Consider the following 17,672-nt stretch of genomic DNA (forward strand, 5'->3'; position numbering starts at 1 on the left):
TGTGCATATTTATTATATACACAGGAGATTATACACACACACGCACAGGATACTTTTGTAAAAATAAGATGCACCGGCTTTCAGACGTGAGCTCCCTAAAGTTAAGGAAGTGGGTGGTTCCAAACACGTACGCGTGGAGGACCTCCAAACCTTCCCTTTTGTGTTGTTCTGCTGGAAAACTTTCAGTATGGCCGCAGTGTTCGGATGATGTAGACGGGCGCGTTGTGTTGGTGGTGAAGGACAGCAGCCCATGCTTGGGTGGGGAAAGCCTAATGTGTTTTTGTCCTTCCTGAGAGGATTTTAATCTTTTTCATCTGTCGTATGTGTTGATGATTTTTCTTTTTTAGTACTTACTCATATTGTCTCTCAGAAGGATGTGAGGATGTATTCTTTCTGGGTAACCAAGTTGATACCAGACGAAAAGGAGGCATATTTGAATTGTGAGGCCCTGCTGGTTCTTGTTCTGACAGGTGCACTTCTGACTTCTTCAGGACTTTTTCTAGAACACCTGCATCAGTCAGGTCCCTCTTGTGGAAGGAACCTAGAAAGAACCTAGCATAGAATGGGGACGTCATTCAGAGAAAAGGCTAACGAGAATGTGGAGAGGGAGACATTTGTAGGAAGGAGTTATCAAGGAGTAGTCCTCACTTAGGAGTCATCTAGTAAGTTATCAAGGAGTAGTCCTCACTTAGGAGTCACCTAGTAAGTTATCAAGGAGTAGTCCTCACTTAGGAGTCACCTAGTAAGTTATCAAGGAGTAGTACTCACTTAGGAGTCACCTAGTAAGTTATCAAGGAGTAGTACTCACTTAGGAGTCATCTAGTACGTTGAGGCGGCATAATGCAGAAACCTGAGCGCTGGGTCAGGACTCAGGAGACCTGACTGCCCACCTGCTTGGTGACCTTGTGATTTAGAAAAAGTTCCTGTCTCTAGGCAGCCTTTCCTCATCTTTGAATGTGGAGGGTGTCCTTGACCCTTTTTCCCTCATAGTAGTTGTGAGGATCCAATTTTGCATATATCCATATCCATGCATGTTTTATATAAATTGTGAAAAGCAATACAGATGTAAAACAAAAATATTGAGTACTAGGACCACATTTACCTGGCAAAGGTTAGAAAAGAGAGCATGTTTTTTTAAAGAAGTGATCTTTGGATAACTCCATTTTAGGGCAGTTTGATAGATGATATATTCATAGATATTTAAAAAGACAAGGATAAAAAGATGTCCAGAGTTACTTACATGTTGGGGTCTTTCTTTTTTAATCTCAGTAAACTTTACATATGCTATTTGAAAAGCTTTGATAAATGTATACATTGGTGTGATGTCTGTCCCCATTGCCACAATATTTTCATTACCTGAGAAAACTCCCTCATGCCCTTCCAGTCAGGCTCCAACTACCCCCATCACCCTAGGTGACAGCTGTTATGATTTCTATGTACATGGTTTAATTTTGCCTGTTTTGAACTTCATATAATCATGGCTTCTATTGCTCAGATGTTTTTAAATTCATCCATACTGTTGACAGGTACCAGTTCTGTTTTATTCTTGAGTGATATTACATTGTTTAAGTATAGTGTCCTTATCCTTCTTCTGTATAGGTTGTTTCCAGTTTGAAGCTATCATGAATAAAGATGCTTCAAATATTCTTGTAGAGTCTCTTTATAGATGTTTATTTTCATGTTCTTGAGTAAGTACCTTGGAGTAGAATTACACAGTCATAGGCTAGAAGTATGTTTAAATTTATGAGAAACTGCCACACTTTTTAATTTATTTTTAATTGGGGGATAATTGCTTTACGAGTTGTGTTGGCTTTGCTGTACTACAGCGTGACTCAGTTATGAGGACTTATATATCCTGTCCCTCTTGAGCCTCCCTCCCACAAACTTTTTCCACAGTGATTTCACACTCCGGTAGCAATATGAAAATTCCTGTTACTCCAAGTCCTTGAAGACATTTAGTATTGTACCTTCAATTTTAGCCATTCTAGTATGAACAAAATTATATTTCATTGTGGTTTTAATTTGTATTTCTCTGATGTCTAGTGGTGTTAAGCATCTTTTCATATGATTATTCTCATTTAAATATCTTTTGCAAATCTTAGCCTTGCATTTCTTATTGGGTTATCTTTATTATTGAATTGTAAGGGTTCTTTCTGTATTTTGTATACAAATCCTTTGTTAGATATTATGCATATGTTTCTCCTACTCTTCTAAGTTTTTGTTTTGTCAAATAAAAGGATATATTTTGATAAGCAGACATTTTTAATTTGAAGAAATCCAATTTATCAAGTTTCTCTTTTATATTTAAAAGAAAAACTTAAAAGAGGCTTCTCTAAGTATTCTCTGCCTGTCTCAGGTTTGAAAAAATATTCTTCTTTCTTTTGTCTAGAGGTTTTATTGTTTTAACTTCTGTGTATTAAGTTTATGAGGGGATATTTATTTTAATGCAGCAACATGGATTTCTTTAGCATTGGATTTAAATAAATCTAAATATTCTAGAGAGCTGTCTGCCTGAAAAGAAATAAAAAAAAATAATTGCTTCATAATAAAAGAATCCTTTTTTAAAACATTAAACAATAATAATAACTGATAATAGAATGATGTTTCACTCTTTTCTTATAGGATTTTAATTTTTGGAAGTGAATAAACCTAGTTTGGAACACAAGATGACTACAGCTGCAGAAAGAAAGTATCTTAATATTAGGAAAAGATTGGATCCGTTGGGATACCGCCAGACTTTGACAGTGGACTGTTTACCTTTGGTGGAGAAACTTTTCAGGTAAAGATGGGAACACTACTGCAAACTTGTGTGACCCTGAATCCCCTTTATCTAGTTTCTTGTTGAGCTTTGTGCTTTAGTACAGAAATGGGTAGACTTTTAAAGTCCTTAAATCGTCTGAAGCTTCTCTCTTCTCCACGTCGCAAAACTCCAGGGTCACCGTGCAGTCTATACTGTTTAGAGTAAATGTTTCTGAGGGTTTTGTCTGTGAGTAAAATACAGTTTTTAATGTGATTTTCTGATCTAGTTAGGAGTTCTGTAGCTGCTTTATTCACTGGTTTTTATTTTATTGAAATGCAGTTGACATGATATTATGTTAGTCACTGGTCTCTAATTGCTACGCATTTATAATGCCGATCTAAGGTGGTTGATCATGACTTTAGCTGTGAACATGTTAATTTAGCTGAAAGATTCTTTGTGATTTTTATTCTTTTCCACATGAATCTTATTACTGTGATTTGAGACTAATTAGAGCAGAGAAATGGTCTAGGAAGTTTTTGCAGTAGGACTATAAGTGATAATGATGAAAAGAAGAGAGTGGATGAAAGATACTTTGTGGTCTCTAGTATGGCCTCCAGAATCCTTCATGATCTAGTTCTAGGTCAGCAATTCAGAATTATAGGGTGGGAGTATGTTTAACTTTCCAAGAAACTGACACACATTTTCCCCAGTGATTTTACATTCCCTTCATCTTCCCTGCACCAACCACCTAAGCTCCTGAAAACATGTTCGCTCTCGCCCTTGGTCTCTCCATGTGCTGTTCTGTCTGCCTGTAAAGTCTCTTTCTCCTCTCCTTCCTGCTTTGTCTTTACGCTCAGTTAGCTATATGGCCTGCAGCTCTCTGTCACATATACTGCACGTTACCTTAGCTGTTATTGTTGTTGGAAATTTGTTTTACCTTCCCATTAGAATGCAGACTTCCAAGAAACTAGAGACTGACTGTTTCACCGCCATACCTAGGACAGGCTGAACACAAGGTCGGCACTGAAATATTTATTGAGTTTATCACATAGTACCGTAACTTTTGACAAATTGTTAGTAGGATATAAGCTCCATGTCAGTGGGTTCCTTACCATGTTCCCTGCCCAGTAAATGTTGATGTAGTGAATATTCTGTTCATCTGTGTTCTTAGAGGTAGGTAACTGATCCGTGTTTGTTGCATCCCTGACACTTAACATGTAGCAGGCATTCAGTAAATGTTAAATGACCAAGTAAGATTCACAGATTCCACAGGATCAGGTGACTAATTAGACATGGGGGGTGAGTGAGATCAGGTTTAAAGATGGTTCTGCCTATATGTATATGTTTTATAACTTAATTACGACAGGAAAGTTTTGAGACCTTCTTAGTACCTTGAAAGACCTCTAGTGTTTGTTTTTGTATGTTTGATTTTCGATTTGATAGCATGTTAGTATTAACATTTAAGTCCTTTTAGAAGTCTGCTTTTAGTTATTAAAAGTTAATAGAATGTTTCCTTGTATTTGCATTTTCCATTCTTTAATATTGGTGATCTAGTTCATACAACAGAAAGTCTTCGGAAATCAAAATTATCTGCTGTGAAAGCTGAAAAAGAGAGTGCCAATTTTGATTTTGTATTGGAACCTTATAAACTTGAAAATGCAAGGTTGAGTAAAGAAAATAATGAATTATACCTGGAATTAATGAAACTGAGAGAACAATCAGGTCAACATATTAAAGGTAAATTTTTGTGACTTTTGAAATTTTTGCCCTTTTCATTTTATATGTGGGAAATCCTACTCTACCTTTGAAACTATTGATTAGAAAATGTGATAGTCTTCCTACTGATAGTTCCTGAAATATTGTAGGGTGTGTTGAAGAATTTCCACAAGAAAAATAAATTTGCATTCCACAACTATATTCATCTTCACTGAATGTGGATTACATTTTTAGAATTAAAATTGCTGTAATGGTTGTGGTGTGCGCTCAGTTGTGTTTGACTCTTTGTGAACCTGTGAACTGTAACCCACCAATCTCCTCTGTCCATGGAATTTTCCAGGCAAGAATACTGGAGTGGGTTGCCTTTTACTTCACCAGGGGATCTTCCCAACCCAGGGATTGAACCCGCATCTCTTGTGTCTCCTGCATTGGCAGGCAGATTCTTTACCAACTGTGGCATCTGGGAAGCCCAGAAGTTGCTGTAGAAAATATTAAATGCTGGTACTGAAGAAAAATTTCCTTGTAACAACTTCTGTGTTTCTGAGAAAAAGTTGTGTGTCTATTGTTCTGATTCTTTTATACCCTGTTTTTGACCTGGAAGATAGAATGATTTCAGAGGTACTAGGCAAAGGGTAAATTATGTGGCTAACTTATTATAAAATCTTCTTGTATTTAGTAGAAAGCCCTGGCTAATGCTTGGCATGAATTGATAATCCCTTAGCTTCATATCCAATTTACTGGATCAAAAGCTCATATTAGTCTCATCACAGAAGAAAAATATAATTCCTTTTTGTGCTTAGTGACTTGTTTGCAGTTTTGTTAATCGTGGTAGAAAAGTTACAACCTTCTAACAAAGCATATAAGAATCAGGTGGAGCCTTTCAAATTATTGTGATTATTTTGTTTTATGAAATGGGAGAACTTCTTGATGTATAAAATGCTCTTTAAATCTTTTTCATTTTAAGAGTTGAAAACCACATTGAAAAAGTGCGCACATGAAACAGCTGATCTGAAATTTCTAAATAATCAATATATTCATAAACTCAAACTTATGGAGAAAGAAAGTAAAGCTAAGAATGGAAAAATTCAACAGCTTCAAGAAAAGAGTTTGCAAGCTGTAGTTCAAACTCCAGGTGAATCTGTTCCCTCTCAAAACAAATTATATACATCTAATCTTTTAAAGATGTTAAAACTGTTGACTGAAATGGGACTTTGGGTATTCATGCTTTAGACTTTAGTATTTGAAAAAATGTATTTGGATAGTCACAGAACCTTTAAAATTGATTTCTGGAGACCCAGCTTATATTCTATACATGTTCTTAGAAACTTATATAACAGTAAACTTCTTAGGTGTAAGTAGTCTATCCTCAGTGCCTAGGGTTTTCTTTCATTATTAATTTGAATTCTTTTTTCTATTATTATTATCATCATTATTAATTATAAAAATAATTCATACTCTAAAGACTTTGAAAATGATATACTTTGTTATTTCTTAGTTTATTTTAGTCTTCTTAGCCTAATGCTCAGTAGTTATCAGAGAAGGAAAAAGAAATGATGGGGCATATGCAGCGTTAGTGGTTGTCCAGGCTCAAAGTTGATGGAAGAACCCCCAGTAGTAGTAACCAGACCATGGAGGTGTCTGAACCATGAGATTAAGGTCACGGAAGTAAATGAGGGGAAGGGAGGTGCTGAATTATGAGACTTGGTAGAGACTGAGGGACTAAAGAACACGGTGAGGACCAGCAGTAATTTGGTCAGAATGAAGGCTGCCTCAGAAGAGAGCTGAAGATCTGGAAGCTGGCTCAGTTCTGTCTGGTAACACAGTCCAGGCTTAATCATGTTACTCTGTGCCTGTAGCTGAGTGAAGAGGAGACTCTAAGAACTGAAGAATTGCAAACTGGGAGGCCAGGATCAGGGAGGAATCCGTGGCAGAAAATAAGCTGGGAGAGCGAGGACCATGAGCCAAGGGCAGAAGAGATGCCTAAATGTGGGGGAACATCTCAGAAGAAACTAAAAGATTAAGAAAACTAAAAAAGGAGGATAATTAGATTTTCTGAGAAAAGAGTGGGCCTAAATCAAGGGTGATTTAGAGGTGTAATCTCTAAAATTTAGGGATGGATAAATTTAGTAAACTTGGGATGTAGAGGAATTTCCAAATTTCTGTTTGAAGTGAATGAGTGGATGAATGAGGATATTAATACTATTTCTTTCTCTTTTTTTTTTTTGGCTGCACCATGGGGCATGTGGGATGTTAGTTCCTTAACCAGGGATCAAACCTGCGCCCCTAGTGTTAACCACAAGACCACCAAGGATGTCCTGGTACTATTTCTTAAGATAGGGAATATGGAAAACAGAACAGAAGTCCACCGTCTACAAAGGGTTTGTTGAATATGTTTTATCCACAGGACATTCACATTGAAACTCCTAGTATGCAGTGGAATATGTAGATCTGTCCTCAGAAATATGGTCCTAGATGGAGAGTCACATTTGGAAATCATTGGAATATCCTGAGAACTGAAGCTTTGACTGTGGTAGGAGTTACTAGTGAGATTATGTAGATTGGAAAGAGAGGAGAACCAAAGACAGACCCTAGGAAATTGTCTTTTAAGGCACAGATGGAAGAAGAGGGTCTCTGAGAGAAACTGAGAAGGACCAGCCGAGGAGGAAAACCAGGAGATGAGGGAAGAAGAAAGTGGTTTGCATGTTCAGGTGTGTAACTACAAGCAGGTCACCTAAATACTCTTGACCTGATTTCTTCATCCTCAAAACAAGAGGGTAGGAGTATAGAAAACTTGTTAGGATTCTGAGGAAGACAGAGTTATGGGTTGTGTTTGTTCTTTGTGAGGTTCAGTTAGTTTTTCAAGTACGTGTCTAATCTTGACCAGGTACTGGAAAAGCTGAATTATCCTTGTGGTTTGGACCAACATGGGATATATCTAGCCATTAAAAGAAATTACTCCTGCTGGTTTTAAGGATAATTAAGAAAATTCCCCATTAATTCAGGATACATATTCTGCTATATACTGATTTTGATTCTTAAAGTTTCAGTTATCTTCTCCTTTGGCCTTGCTTAATAAACATGTTTATTTTAGTTATCATTGCCTTGAAGCTTCTCATTTGACAGTTTTCTGCTGGCGATGACTTCTTGGGCTCTGTTATGTACCACAAGGCACACTCAACTTTTAATCTTGCCAGAGTTTGGTCCCCATCTCATGAAGGGACAGATTAAATCTGGGCATATATACCAAGCATGCAGAAAATAAAGGTTGCTTTCTAACCATGTGTTGTTGAGGTTTGCAGAAATGAGTTGTTCAGTTAAAGATCAGGTAGGTATTTATATGTAAGGGAGAAAACATTTGACCTGGCTCTTATGTAATAAGACCCAGAGACATAGTTTATAACAAAAAGGCTAGCCTTCTGAACTATTTAATTCTAAGACAGTGTTTTGTTTTCAGTTTTTTGAAATACACATTTGCTTTTTTTTTTAGGTGGCAAGAAAAGAAATATTGCTTTCAGGCGCCAGCGCATGCAGATTGATGAACCGGTCCCTCCCTCTGAAATCAGTTCATATCCGGTTCCTCAGCCGGATGGCCCTTACATCGCAGACCTCCTGCCCGTGGCTGATGACAGGTGCATTAAAGAATCCTCTGTTGGCTTTAGTTACCTCATCACTTGGTTAGCCCTAAGTTTCTTGATAGTACGGTTTTGTCTTCTTAACTAGCCTATCTCTGGTGTGTAGCATAGAACTTTGCATAAGCATCCAGTAAATGCTTTCTGAATATATTCTGAATATTGAAGGTTTTCACTTGTTTTGAAATTTGATTTCAAGTAAATCATATATCTGAGGTTTCTGTCCATATTTGCTTTGAAACAGTTTAGTGCCACCTAGAGCCTATTTCAGTAGAGTTGCTTTGACATTCAGCTTTATCACCCAAGTAAATCTTCCACAGATTCTCTGTTAGTTGAGATTTTTCTCAAATGCCAGTAGCATGAGTAGACTTGTAACTGGCTGTGAAAGTCTTGCTTCATGATTCTCTAGCTCTGTATGTTGGTGTTTCCTTAACTTGGAATCAGGTGTAAATTCTATTTTAATTATAATTTCAATAAACTCTTTGGAAAAGGCTATGTAAGTGTTCTCGGGCTGTAAAGATGCAACTTTTGAGAAACTTACAACCCGGTAAGAAGGTGAGACAAGGGGAAATACACAGAATGCCATTAAGAACATGTTAGAAGGTGCAGAGGAGCAGGAGAGCGCGAGTGACAGCCTCTCAGGTCTCGGCTGCAGACGCGGTTTAGGTGCAGAACACACTAGTGGGAATGGCTAGTGCAGCCGGCTTTTTACTTGTAGATCATGTAGACAATATGAGAGAGTTTTCTACTTTATTATTAATGTCTGTAGCAATTTAAAAAAAGGACATTGATTGGGGGACTAATTAGGGTCTTCAGCTCAGTTATTCTCACACAATATTATGTACCTGTATTTATACACTTACTTGACTTTACCCATGAAATATTTTGTGTTTTTCTGGTACTTATAAATTAGGACTTAGACAATATGTTAGTATTATTTACCGAGTTTTAGACGGCTCCATATGTATTCGATTCAATGGACATGAACTTGGGCAAATTCTGGGAGATGGTGAGGAACAGTGAGGCCTGGGATGCTGCAGTCCATGGGGTCGCAGAGTTGGACACAGCTTAGTAACTGAACAACAACATGTGTATCTTTTCTGTCTCTTTCTTCGCCTTAGCATTCTTCTTTTCTGTCAAGCCATGGTAGGTAGCATCAGTCTCTTGATTATCTCACTTGTTTCACTTTGCACATGCACTGTGTTCAGTCACTCATGCGTGTGTGGGTGCGGTTGCGTGCGTGCTGCGCTCCTGCTCCTAGGTCAGTGGGCGGTGTTGGCTCTGGTAGTACTAGCAGCAGGTACACGCAGTGTTCAGTGGGGCTGTGCCGACCCTATGGAAAATCTCTCTCAAAATTAAACCTGGCTTCAGGCTTTATTTTTCCAGTATGAAAGTGATTATGTCCTGTTTTGTTAATGCTTGGCAAAGTTTGATGTAGTACAGTACATTTAGGCATTCATACAATTCAGATGATTTAGACAAATCTTGATTTTCTGGGAATTAACAAGTTCCAGGAAAGAGTAGGTTTTTTTTTGCTGTAGGTACCTGGAAAATTGGTATTTCTTAGTATTTTTCTTCTCTCTAAGATTGCAAGATAATTTGTTAGAAAATACAGGGTCATGTGGGGTCAGAAAACATTTAGTCCCTTATTTCACTTAATAGTATTGTGAGTTTTAGATTTGATGCTTAGTTCCCTGAACCTAAGAATTGGCAACAGTACCCAGAAGAATTTGTCTTAAGACTCAAAATGCAGTAGGAGACATAATGATTCTGAGTTTCAGATTATTTACCACTCAGTTTTGTATCTGTTCTTATAAAATTAAATCTCTAAGATAATGTACTCTGTGCTGTGGCCTGGGAACCCTTTGGCCCAGCACCTCCTACCTCACTGAGAAACAAAAAGTTCAGGGTTTTTAAAAGAAGGCATCTAATTTCACTTTTGTAATTTTGTATTTCTTATCAAAAATATATTGAAATTACTTATAAATATGTTTCAGAATTCAAGAACTTCAACAGGAAGTGTGCCAGTTACAAGAGAAGTTAGCAGTGATGGAAAGTGGACTGAGATTATAACAAGCAGGTAGGATTTTTTATTTATCTAGTTGGGATTGAGGTGAGTGCGCTGTGACTGTAAATAGAATTGGGTTATGTTTAATATTTCTGATACCTGAGTTTTTAATACAGCTTTTCTTTTTAGTAAATTCGTTAATAGAATTAATAGATGGAATGGCTTAGATGGCTTCAGAGCCTTCAGTTCATTCCCTGCACTATGCATTGAGGTGAGTAGTAGTTTGTTTTTTTTTTAAGGTGAGTCATATATCTCCCCAAATATTATGACCATATTAACTGTTTCCATCTCAAGAGATATTTTATTGAAGTGTATTATGCTTTATGATAGTCTTTTTAAAAACTTGTTTTACCCTTTCTGTAGATTTTATCATTTTGAGTATGTCTTTGAAAGTTACTCTTCCGAGTGGCCATGCTTGTTGAATGTTTTCTCTAAAAGCACTGGTGCTCTGTAAAGAAACAAGGGAGTGAACAGATTTGGGGTTACGTGAAAACTTTCTCTATAAGCACTGGTGCCCCATAAGACGGTTTTCTAAAGAAGCAAGGGAGTAAATAGACTCGGGGTTACATGAAAACTTTGAACAACCTTTGTTCTTTTATACTTTCTTTTTGTGTCTTGGATAAATTCTGATTTGGGTAATTATAGGCTTTCTTTCTTAATATGCTTACTGAAGTTTAAATCAGGTAGCACGTTTTTCATATTCTGCACATAACTACGTTTTTTTGGAGTAAAGAAATCTGCACATACCAGTATAGATATAACCTGTGTATTGGTATAAGTGTTAAGTTTATAAAGTACTTTGAAGATCACTTGGATAGATGGAGTTAAAAGGAATTGTAGTAATGTCATCCAAAAAACTTACTTTATGGAGAGATGTTGAACATATCAAATATGCATATGAGATGAATATTAATTGATATTTTTCAATTTATATTCAGTCATTCTTTCATCACATTTTTTTTCTAAGTACTTTATGAACATAAACTGATCAGTCTTTATTGTCTCCATGAGGTGGCTGAGGCGTTTGAAGAAAATAGCCTGACCGTTCTGATTGAAATCACCAATTTCATGTGGTTATCAGTCTTGATTGAGTCTGCTCTATCAGTTTTTTTTTTTTTTGGTGGGAGTTTGTTCTGTTCTCAGCATATATTCCAGATTTTACTGTTCTCTTCAAGCTCTTTCCATGGCCTGTAACACCCTCCTTCTTAGGACATCATCTTCTTTTTCATTTTCCTATCTCTGCCTTTAAAATGAGCAATATTCACAGGTTCTCCTTAAGACTTAATGGGTAGGATGGTATTCTTCCTGTTTTGTGTGCTTGGCCCCATTCCCTCTCTTCTCCTTAGGATATTGCTTTAATCAGTTATTCTTTAGCAAACTTATATGGCCATTTTAATGAGTATACATTTTTTCAGTACTGTGAGGAGATGCTTTTATCATCATCACTAATACCCCTTAAAAAATCTTTTAATTACCTTTCCCCTCTTGCTAACTAAGGCCTTCTTCTCCCTCATGCCTACTTCTCTGAAAGTGAAAGTGAAGTTGCTCAGTCATGTCCGACTCTTTGTGACCCCATCGTGTCTGACTCTTTGCGACCCCACGGATGGTAGCCTACCAGGCTCCGCGGTCCTTGGGATTTTCCAGGCAAGAATACTGGAGTGGGCTGCCATTTCCTTCTCCAGGGGATCTTCCCAACCCAGGGATCGAACCCGGGTCTCCTGCATTGCAGACAGATGCTTTACCGTCTGAGCCAGTCTAAAGGGTGTCTTATTCTTCTTTCTCTACTTCTTCACTTCCTGTTCACTTCTTAACCTTCTGTTGGCCTCTGTCCCCCACTGTATAAGTTGGTCTAGTTACTGTTACCATTGACATTAGTTGCCGCATCCGGAAGGATACTTTAAGTCTTCATTTTCCTGACTCACTCTGCAGTATTTGACATTATTGATCATTTCTCTTTGAAACTCTTCTGTGGCTTCATTTTCTTTTTGTTTTCCTTTTCTTGCCTTTTTTTTTTAGCCTCTTATAATATCGTCTTTGCTCTTTTGTCTGCCTCCTCCCTAAAATATCACCAAACCCCAGGATTCTTTGACTTCTCCTCTCCATGTTTTCTCAGATAGTCTCATCTACTCTCTTAGTTTATTACCTGAATATTGGTGACTCCCCAGCCTCTCAGGCTGACACTTCTCTGCTGAGTTCTGTTCTGATATGCCCAGCTTGACACTGGCATTTCCATTTGGATGAAGGCTGTGTGTTCACATATGCCTAGTGCTGAACTTTCAGCTTCTGTCTCACATTCGTTTCTCCTTCTATATGCTCAACTTTGGTTGGAAGCTTCAGCATCCACCCAAGCCAGCATTCTGGAGTCTTTATACGTCTCATTCTCTGCCTGTCACATACCACTTGCCGAGTTCTATCAGTTCTTAAACTTACATATTCTGTTCTGTCCTGTCCCACTGTTTCTTAGGCTCTAATCATCTCTCATATGTTCCTACAGTAGGTCTCCTTGCTTCTGGCCCTATTCTTATCACATTCACCCTTTAGTCCTGAGTAATATTTCTCCCTAGTGAAGTATACAGAGCTTATCATAATTAGTTCCTGCCTAATTCTTTGGCCTCATCTCCAACTGTTAATTCCCCTTGCGTGTTGTAATTCAGTCACACTGAGTCACTTCTGCTCCTTTAAACATAGCGTGTTGCCTGTGCTTCTTTGTCACTGCCTAGAATATCCCTCCTTTCTTCTCTGCCTGGCATATTTTATAACTTTTTTGGACTTATTTGTTCCCTTGACTATTTTGGTACTATATACCTATTTCTATTATTGTATCATTGAACAACATATTAAAGCAATTATTGGTTTACTTTATTGCTTTTCCTGTAAAGCTGTGTGTTCCTGAAAGTAAGGGATCATGTTTTATTCATATTTGTATATTTAGAACTATGCTCAATAATTGTTTGTTAAATTGAATACTTGGTTTTTGTTTTCAATTTTTTTTTTGAAAACCAAAGTTTGAAAGTGTGTGTGTTTTTGTAGATTCTTGCATGTGAATTCATGGTTGGTAGGGATGTTTTTGATTGTATGTCTGTTTTTTTCTACATAATAGATAGTAAAGCAAATTCATTCCGGCCTTATATCCTTTTTAATAATGAGTTTCAATAGCAAATCACTTTCCTTTTTGTTTTATATTCATTTGTTTATCTCCCATTTATTTCACCAGGCACTGAAGTAGTTCAAACTCAGTTCCGGGACTTAGTTTCTTTTTGTATAAACATTGCCTAATCTTAGAGGAGGGAAAAAACAAAACATAAAATTAGAAAGAATCTCTTCAATAAAAATACTTATGAAACCTGTGTTGACAATTCTTAGGTTGAGATTTTCTGTGTATATTTTTGCTCTGCTTAAATGGATCTCATAATACCATTTATGTGTCAGTAACATATATGAATGCTAATCTTTTGTGTACATTGTGGGACATAAGAAAAATGGAAGTATATTCAAATAAACATTTGTGCAGTGTTAATCATTTCAGTTCAAAACCATATCTTTAAAAATGATAGCACAACTTTATGTTTTCAGATTGAACTTAGAGAACGAGAGATAGAACGACTGTCGATTGCATTGGATGGGGGTCGCTCCTCTGATATCCTTTCTCTGGAGACTAGAAATAAAGCCAATGAAAAGCTTATTGCTCATTTTAATATTCAGGTAACGACTTTTATGATTATTTCACTGAGCGTATAAAGTTGTAAGTGTTTTTAACAGTCTTTGGGTTTGTAAAGGTGGAAGGGTTTTTTATTTGGGTATTATCTACAGCAGAAAAAATTACATAGAGTCAGAGTATCCAAAATTGGGTACAGCTGTTGAAAAATCCTGTTTTTATATTTAATGAGGTGTAGGAATTGATAATACCACAGTATTAGGTGTTTAAAAGAAGAGAATAAACTACAGGTAAAAAGTAATCCTCAATTTGCTTTAAAAATTGTATATGTACTTTCAGAGAGAGAAAACACTAGAACTACGCCAAAATACACTAATAAAGGTTTATCTTTGTGTGGTGAGATAGTCTTCTTTATGATTTTCTCCATTTTCAAAATTTTTATTTCTTTTATAATATTACAAATATTATTTTTAAAAATAAATATAAAAAGTAAACATAGTTTTTATTTAACTACGTAGTAGTTTGCCTTGCCATGCGTTTGACCTAAGAGTGAAAGAACAAGAGATTTCGTGAAACATGACAAATGGCCTTTAGAAATTTTTTTTAACTGAAGCACAGCTGAGTCACTGTGTGTTACTCTCTGGCGTGCAGCAAGTGACTCAGTTATCCGTATTGTATCAGTGTTGTTTTTCATATTCTTTTCCGTTGTGGCTCTTCGTTTTTAACTGCACTGGGTCTCCTGTGCTGCACGTGGGCTTTGGTTCCCACGGCCGGGGCGACTGTAGGCAGCGCACAGGCGTCTTGCGGAGGCGGCTTCTCTTCTTGCCAAGCTTGAGCTCCAGGGCCCAGTCTTTAGCAGTTGCAGCGGGCGGGCTCGGGAGTTGCATTTTTCAGGCTTAGTTGCCCCGTGGCCTGCGGGATCCTAGTTTCTGGATGAGGGTTGCGCTAGTGTCCCCTGCTTTGGCAGCTGGGATTCCTAACTACTGGACCACTAGGGAAGTCCTTCCATTATGTTTTATTACATGTTATTGAATATAGTTCCCTGTGCTATATGGTAGGACCTTGTGTATTTTATATACAACAGTTTGTATCTGCTGATCCCAGACTCCTAATTTATCCCTCCCCAATCCCCTCTCCCCTTTGGTACCCATAAATTTGTTTTCTGTGTCTTCGAGTCTGTTTCTGCTTTGTAAGTAAGTTCATTTATATTTTTTTATTCCACACATAAGGGATATCACCTGGTATTTGTCTTCTTTCTGACTTCATTTAGTGTGATAATCTCTAGGTTTGCCCATGTGTCTGTAAATGGCTTTATTCCCTTCTTTTTATGGCTGAATAATACTCTTGTGCACACACACACACACACACACACACACACACACACACACACACACACACACACACACACACACACACACACACACACACACACACACACACACACACTACATCATCTTTATCCATTCACCTGTCAAGGACATTAGGTTGTTTCCATAGGATCTTTAGAAATATAGATATCACTGCTGCCTGGACTGCAGCCAGAGTAGATTAAGTCCCAAATATTAGCATAGCTCTTGAGCAGTGCTGTTCAGTAGAAATAGGGTATGAGCCACATATGTCATTTAAAATTTCCTAGTAGTCTGATTAAAAAAAGTAAAAACAAGTGAAATTAATTTTAATAGTGTATCTACTTACATATATCCAAAATGTTATCATTTCAACATGTAGTTGGTGTTGTCAGATATCTTTGGCATATTGTACTATTTTTTTGTACTAAGTCTTTGGACTCCTCTTTGTATTTATAGCACACCTCTGGACTAGCCACATTTTAAGTGCTCAGCAGCCATATGCAGATGCTAGTGGCTACTGTATGGGACCGCACTCCAGACTAATATCATCATAGTGGTAATCTTGTCATATATTTAGAACTCTATATTGGGAAAAGGCTCACACAAATTTCTTACTTATCCTTTCCTTCCATGCTTGAAAACTGAAGACATATATATATTTTTACAAAACCACTCATCAGCAGTTTTACAAATCAAAACTATAAATTTGAAAATGTAGAATAGCTGGAGTTTTAAGTTTCAGTATTTTAAAAAACACAGTGTTTTGAAGTATTTTGAAAGTTCAGTATTTGATAATTTTCCGATTTATTGATTTATGAATTAGAAATTCCATTTAGGTTGACTTTCTTCAGCAAGCTAATAAAGACCTGGAAAAGCATATACAAGAGCTTATGGAAACCAAGGAAACAGTAACATCTGAAGTTGTTAATTTAAGTAACAAAAATGAAAAACTCTGCCAGGAATTAACTGAAATAGACCAGTTAGCACAGCAGTTGGAAAGACATAAAGAAGAAGTGCTCAAGACTGCCGACAAAGAACTTGAGGAAGCAAAGGTACGTCTCAGCTGTGGGGGCGCTCGTTAATTCTCCTGGAGTGGAGTGAGCTTGAGTTCTTTTGATATCCCATCCAGGTCTTTTGGTTTGTTTTGTAATTCAAGCTTTTTTAAAGTGTTATTTACATGCTCTAAATGTTGGCACTTTCTCCAGTTGTTCACGCGTCTTTCTGAAGCACATCTATTCTTATGGCAATTCTCCAGATTCCTTCCTCTTTTCACTCAAGATTTTCATCTGTCCTTTCTCTGCATTATGAGCAGGCTTCTGAAGTTTGTCCTCTAGGTCATTATGTGCTCATGAACCCTTTAAAGGTATTTTTTGAAACTGTATATGTCCTTGTACATTTTTAAGTTGGTAGCTAACATTTTTCATCTTTAAATAGATGCAAAGGATGTAATTTCTAATCAGTTGTAAACATTGATCTCTTAAAGTTGTCATATTGTTCTTATAAATATAGCCAGTAGAATCCAAATGACCCTTCTTGAAATCCCCACAAAATTGTATCTTATTGTAACATATTTTATGCTTGAATATCTTTTTATGATAACTATCAAATGTCTGTGCAATTAAAAACACACATGAATTGAAATTTTTTTAATTTAAAAATGTCCTGTGATTGTAAGGTTCAGAATGTTAGCATTTTCCTGTAAAAAGTGTTATCATTATAATTATTAGTAGTCAATGGATCAAAGTGACAGATGTAGCACAAATGTTGGTACTTATCAGCTAAAAAAGTAAAATTGTACTGAAAAGACATCTTTTAGTAAGATATAATGGGAGAAAATAGCATCTTAATAAAAGGCTTTGACCAGCCCCAACATTTCAGGTGTTGTCTGGTACTTCAGAAGTTTTTTATATGTAGAGATATAGTATGAAATTAGAAGCTTGCTTTTCTTTTGAAAAGTGGGCAAAAGGCAATTGTGGGAGGGTAGATGAGAAAGAAGAATTCACATGATACCTAGACCACAGGTTTTCAGGTAGATAATTTTTAAGAAGGATATTTGCAAATTAGGAATCCAGATATTGATTTTGTAAAACTGTATGTATATGATAGTTTTGCATAATACTTGGATAATCTTTATATTATCCCAAGTATGAGTATAACCTATTGATAGTTTTAAGGTCACTACTTTACATCAAACTAAAATGAATTAATCTTATACAGTGTCATCTCCATTAATTAGTAGAATAGAAAGAAACTGCGTCAATAAAGACCATATGTGAAAAGCCCACAGCTAACATCATACCCAGTGGTGAAATACTGAAACCTTTCCCTCTAAGATGAGAAACAAGACTAGGATGTCCATTCTCTCTACTTCTGTTCAACATAGTACTGGAAGTCTTGACCAGAGGAATTAGGCAAGAAAAAGAAGTAAAAGGCATTCAAATTGGAAATAAAGAAGTAAAATTTTGTTTCCAGATGAGATGATATTATGTACAGAAAACCCTAAAGATGCCAATAA

At 36.7% G+C, this 17,672-nt stretch overlaps 1 protein-coding gene and 1 long non-coding RNA gene across 3 annotated transcripts in view; both read left to right on the forward strand.

Moving 5' to 3' along the window:
- The first annotated feature begins 1,218 nt into the window (after window positions 1–1,218).
- On the forward strand, window positions 1,219–8,002 carry LOC136155322 (uncharacterized). Of its 2 annotated transcripts, XR_010660777.1 has the most exons (6): window positions 1,219–1,526; window positions 2,623–2,779; window positions 4,295–4,477; window positions 5,421–5,588; window positions 6,861–7,164; window positions 7,944–8,002. It is a non-coding gene; the product is annotated as an uncharacterized lncRNA (long non-coding RNA). The 2 variants fall into 2 exon arrangements; XR_010660776.1 differs by lacking the exon at window positions 1,219–1,526 and having other exon boundaries at window positions 2,517–2,779.
- A 2,071-nt stretch (window positions 8,003–10,073) lies between these two features.
- Window positions 10,074–17,672, forward strand: part of LOC136155319 (centrosomal protein of 135 kDa-like) — a 41,189-nt gene continuing 33,590 nt past the window's right edge. The window contains exons 1-4 of the mRNA XM_065917130.1: window positions 10,074–10,165; window positions 10,283–10,364; window positions 13,727–13,855; window positions 15,994–16,209. Coding sequence (XP_065773202.1) covers window positions 10,074–10,165; window positions 10,283–10,364; window positions 13,727–13,855; window positions 15,994–16,209 — 519 coding nt within the window. The remainder of the gene's footprint in view (window positions 10,166–10,282; window positions 10,365–13,726; window positions 13,856–15,993; window positions 16,210–17,672) is intronic.

This window comes from Muntiacus reevesi, unplaced genomic scaffold, assembly GCF_963930625.1.
Source record: "Muntiacus reevesi unplaced genomic scaffold, mMunRee1.1 SCAFFOLD_77, whole genome shotgun sequence".
Classification (NCBI taxonomy): Eukaryota; Metazoa; Chordata; class Mammalia; order Artiodactyla; family Cervidae; genus Muntiacus; species Muntiacus reevesi.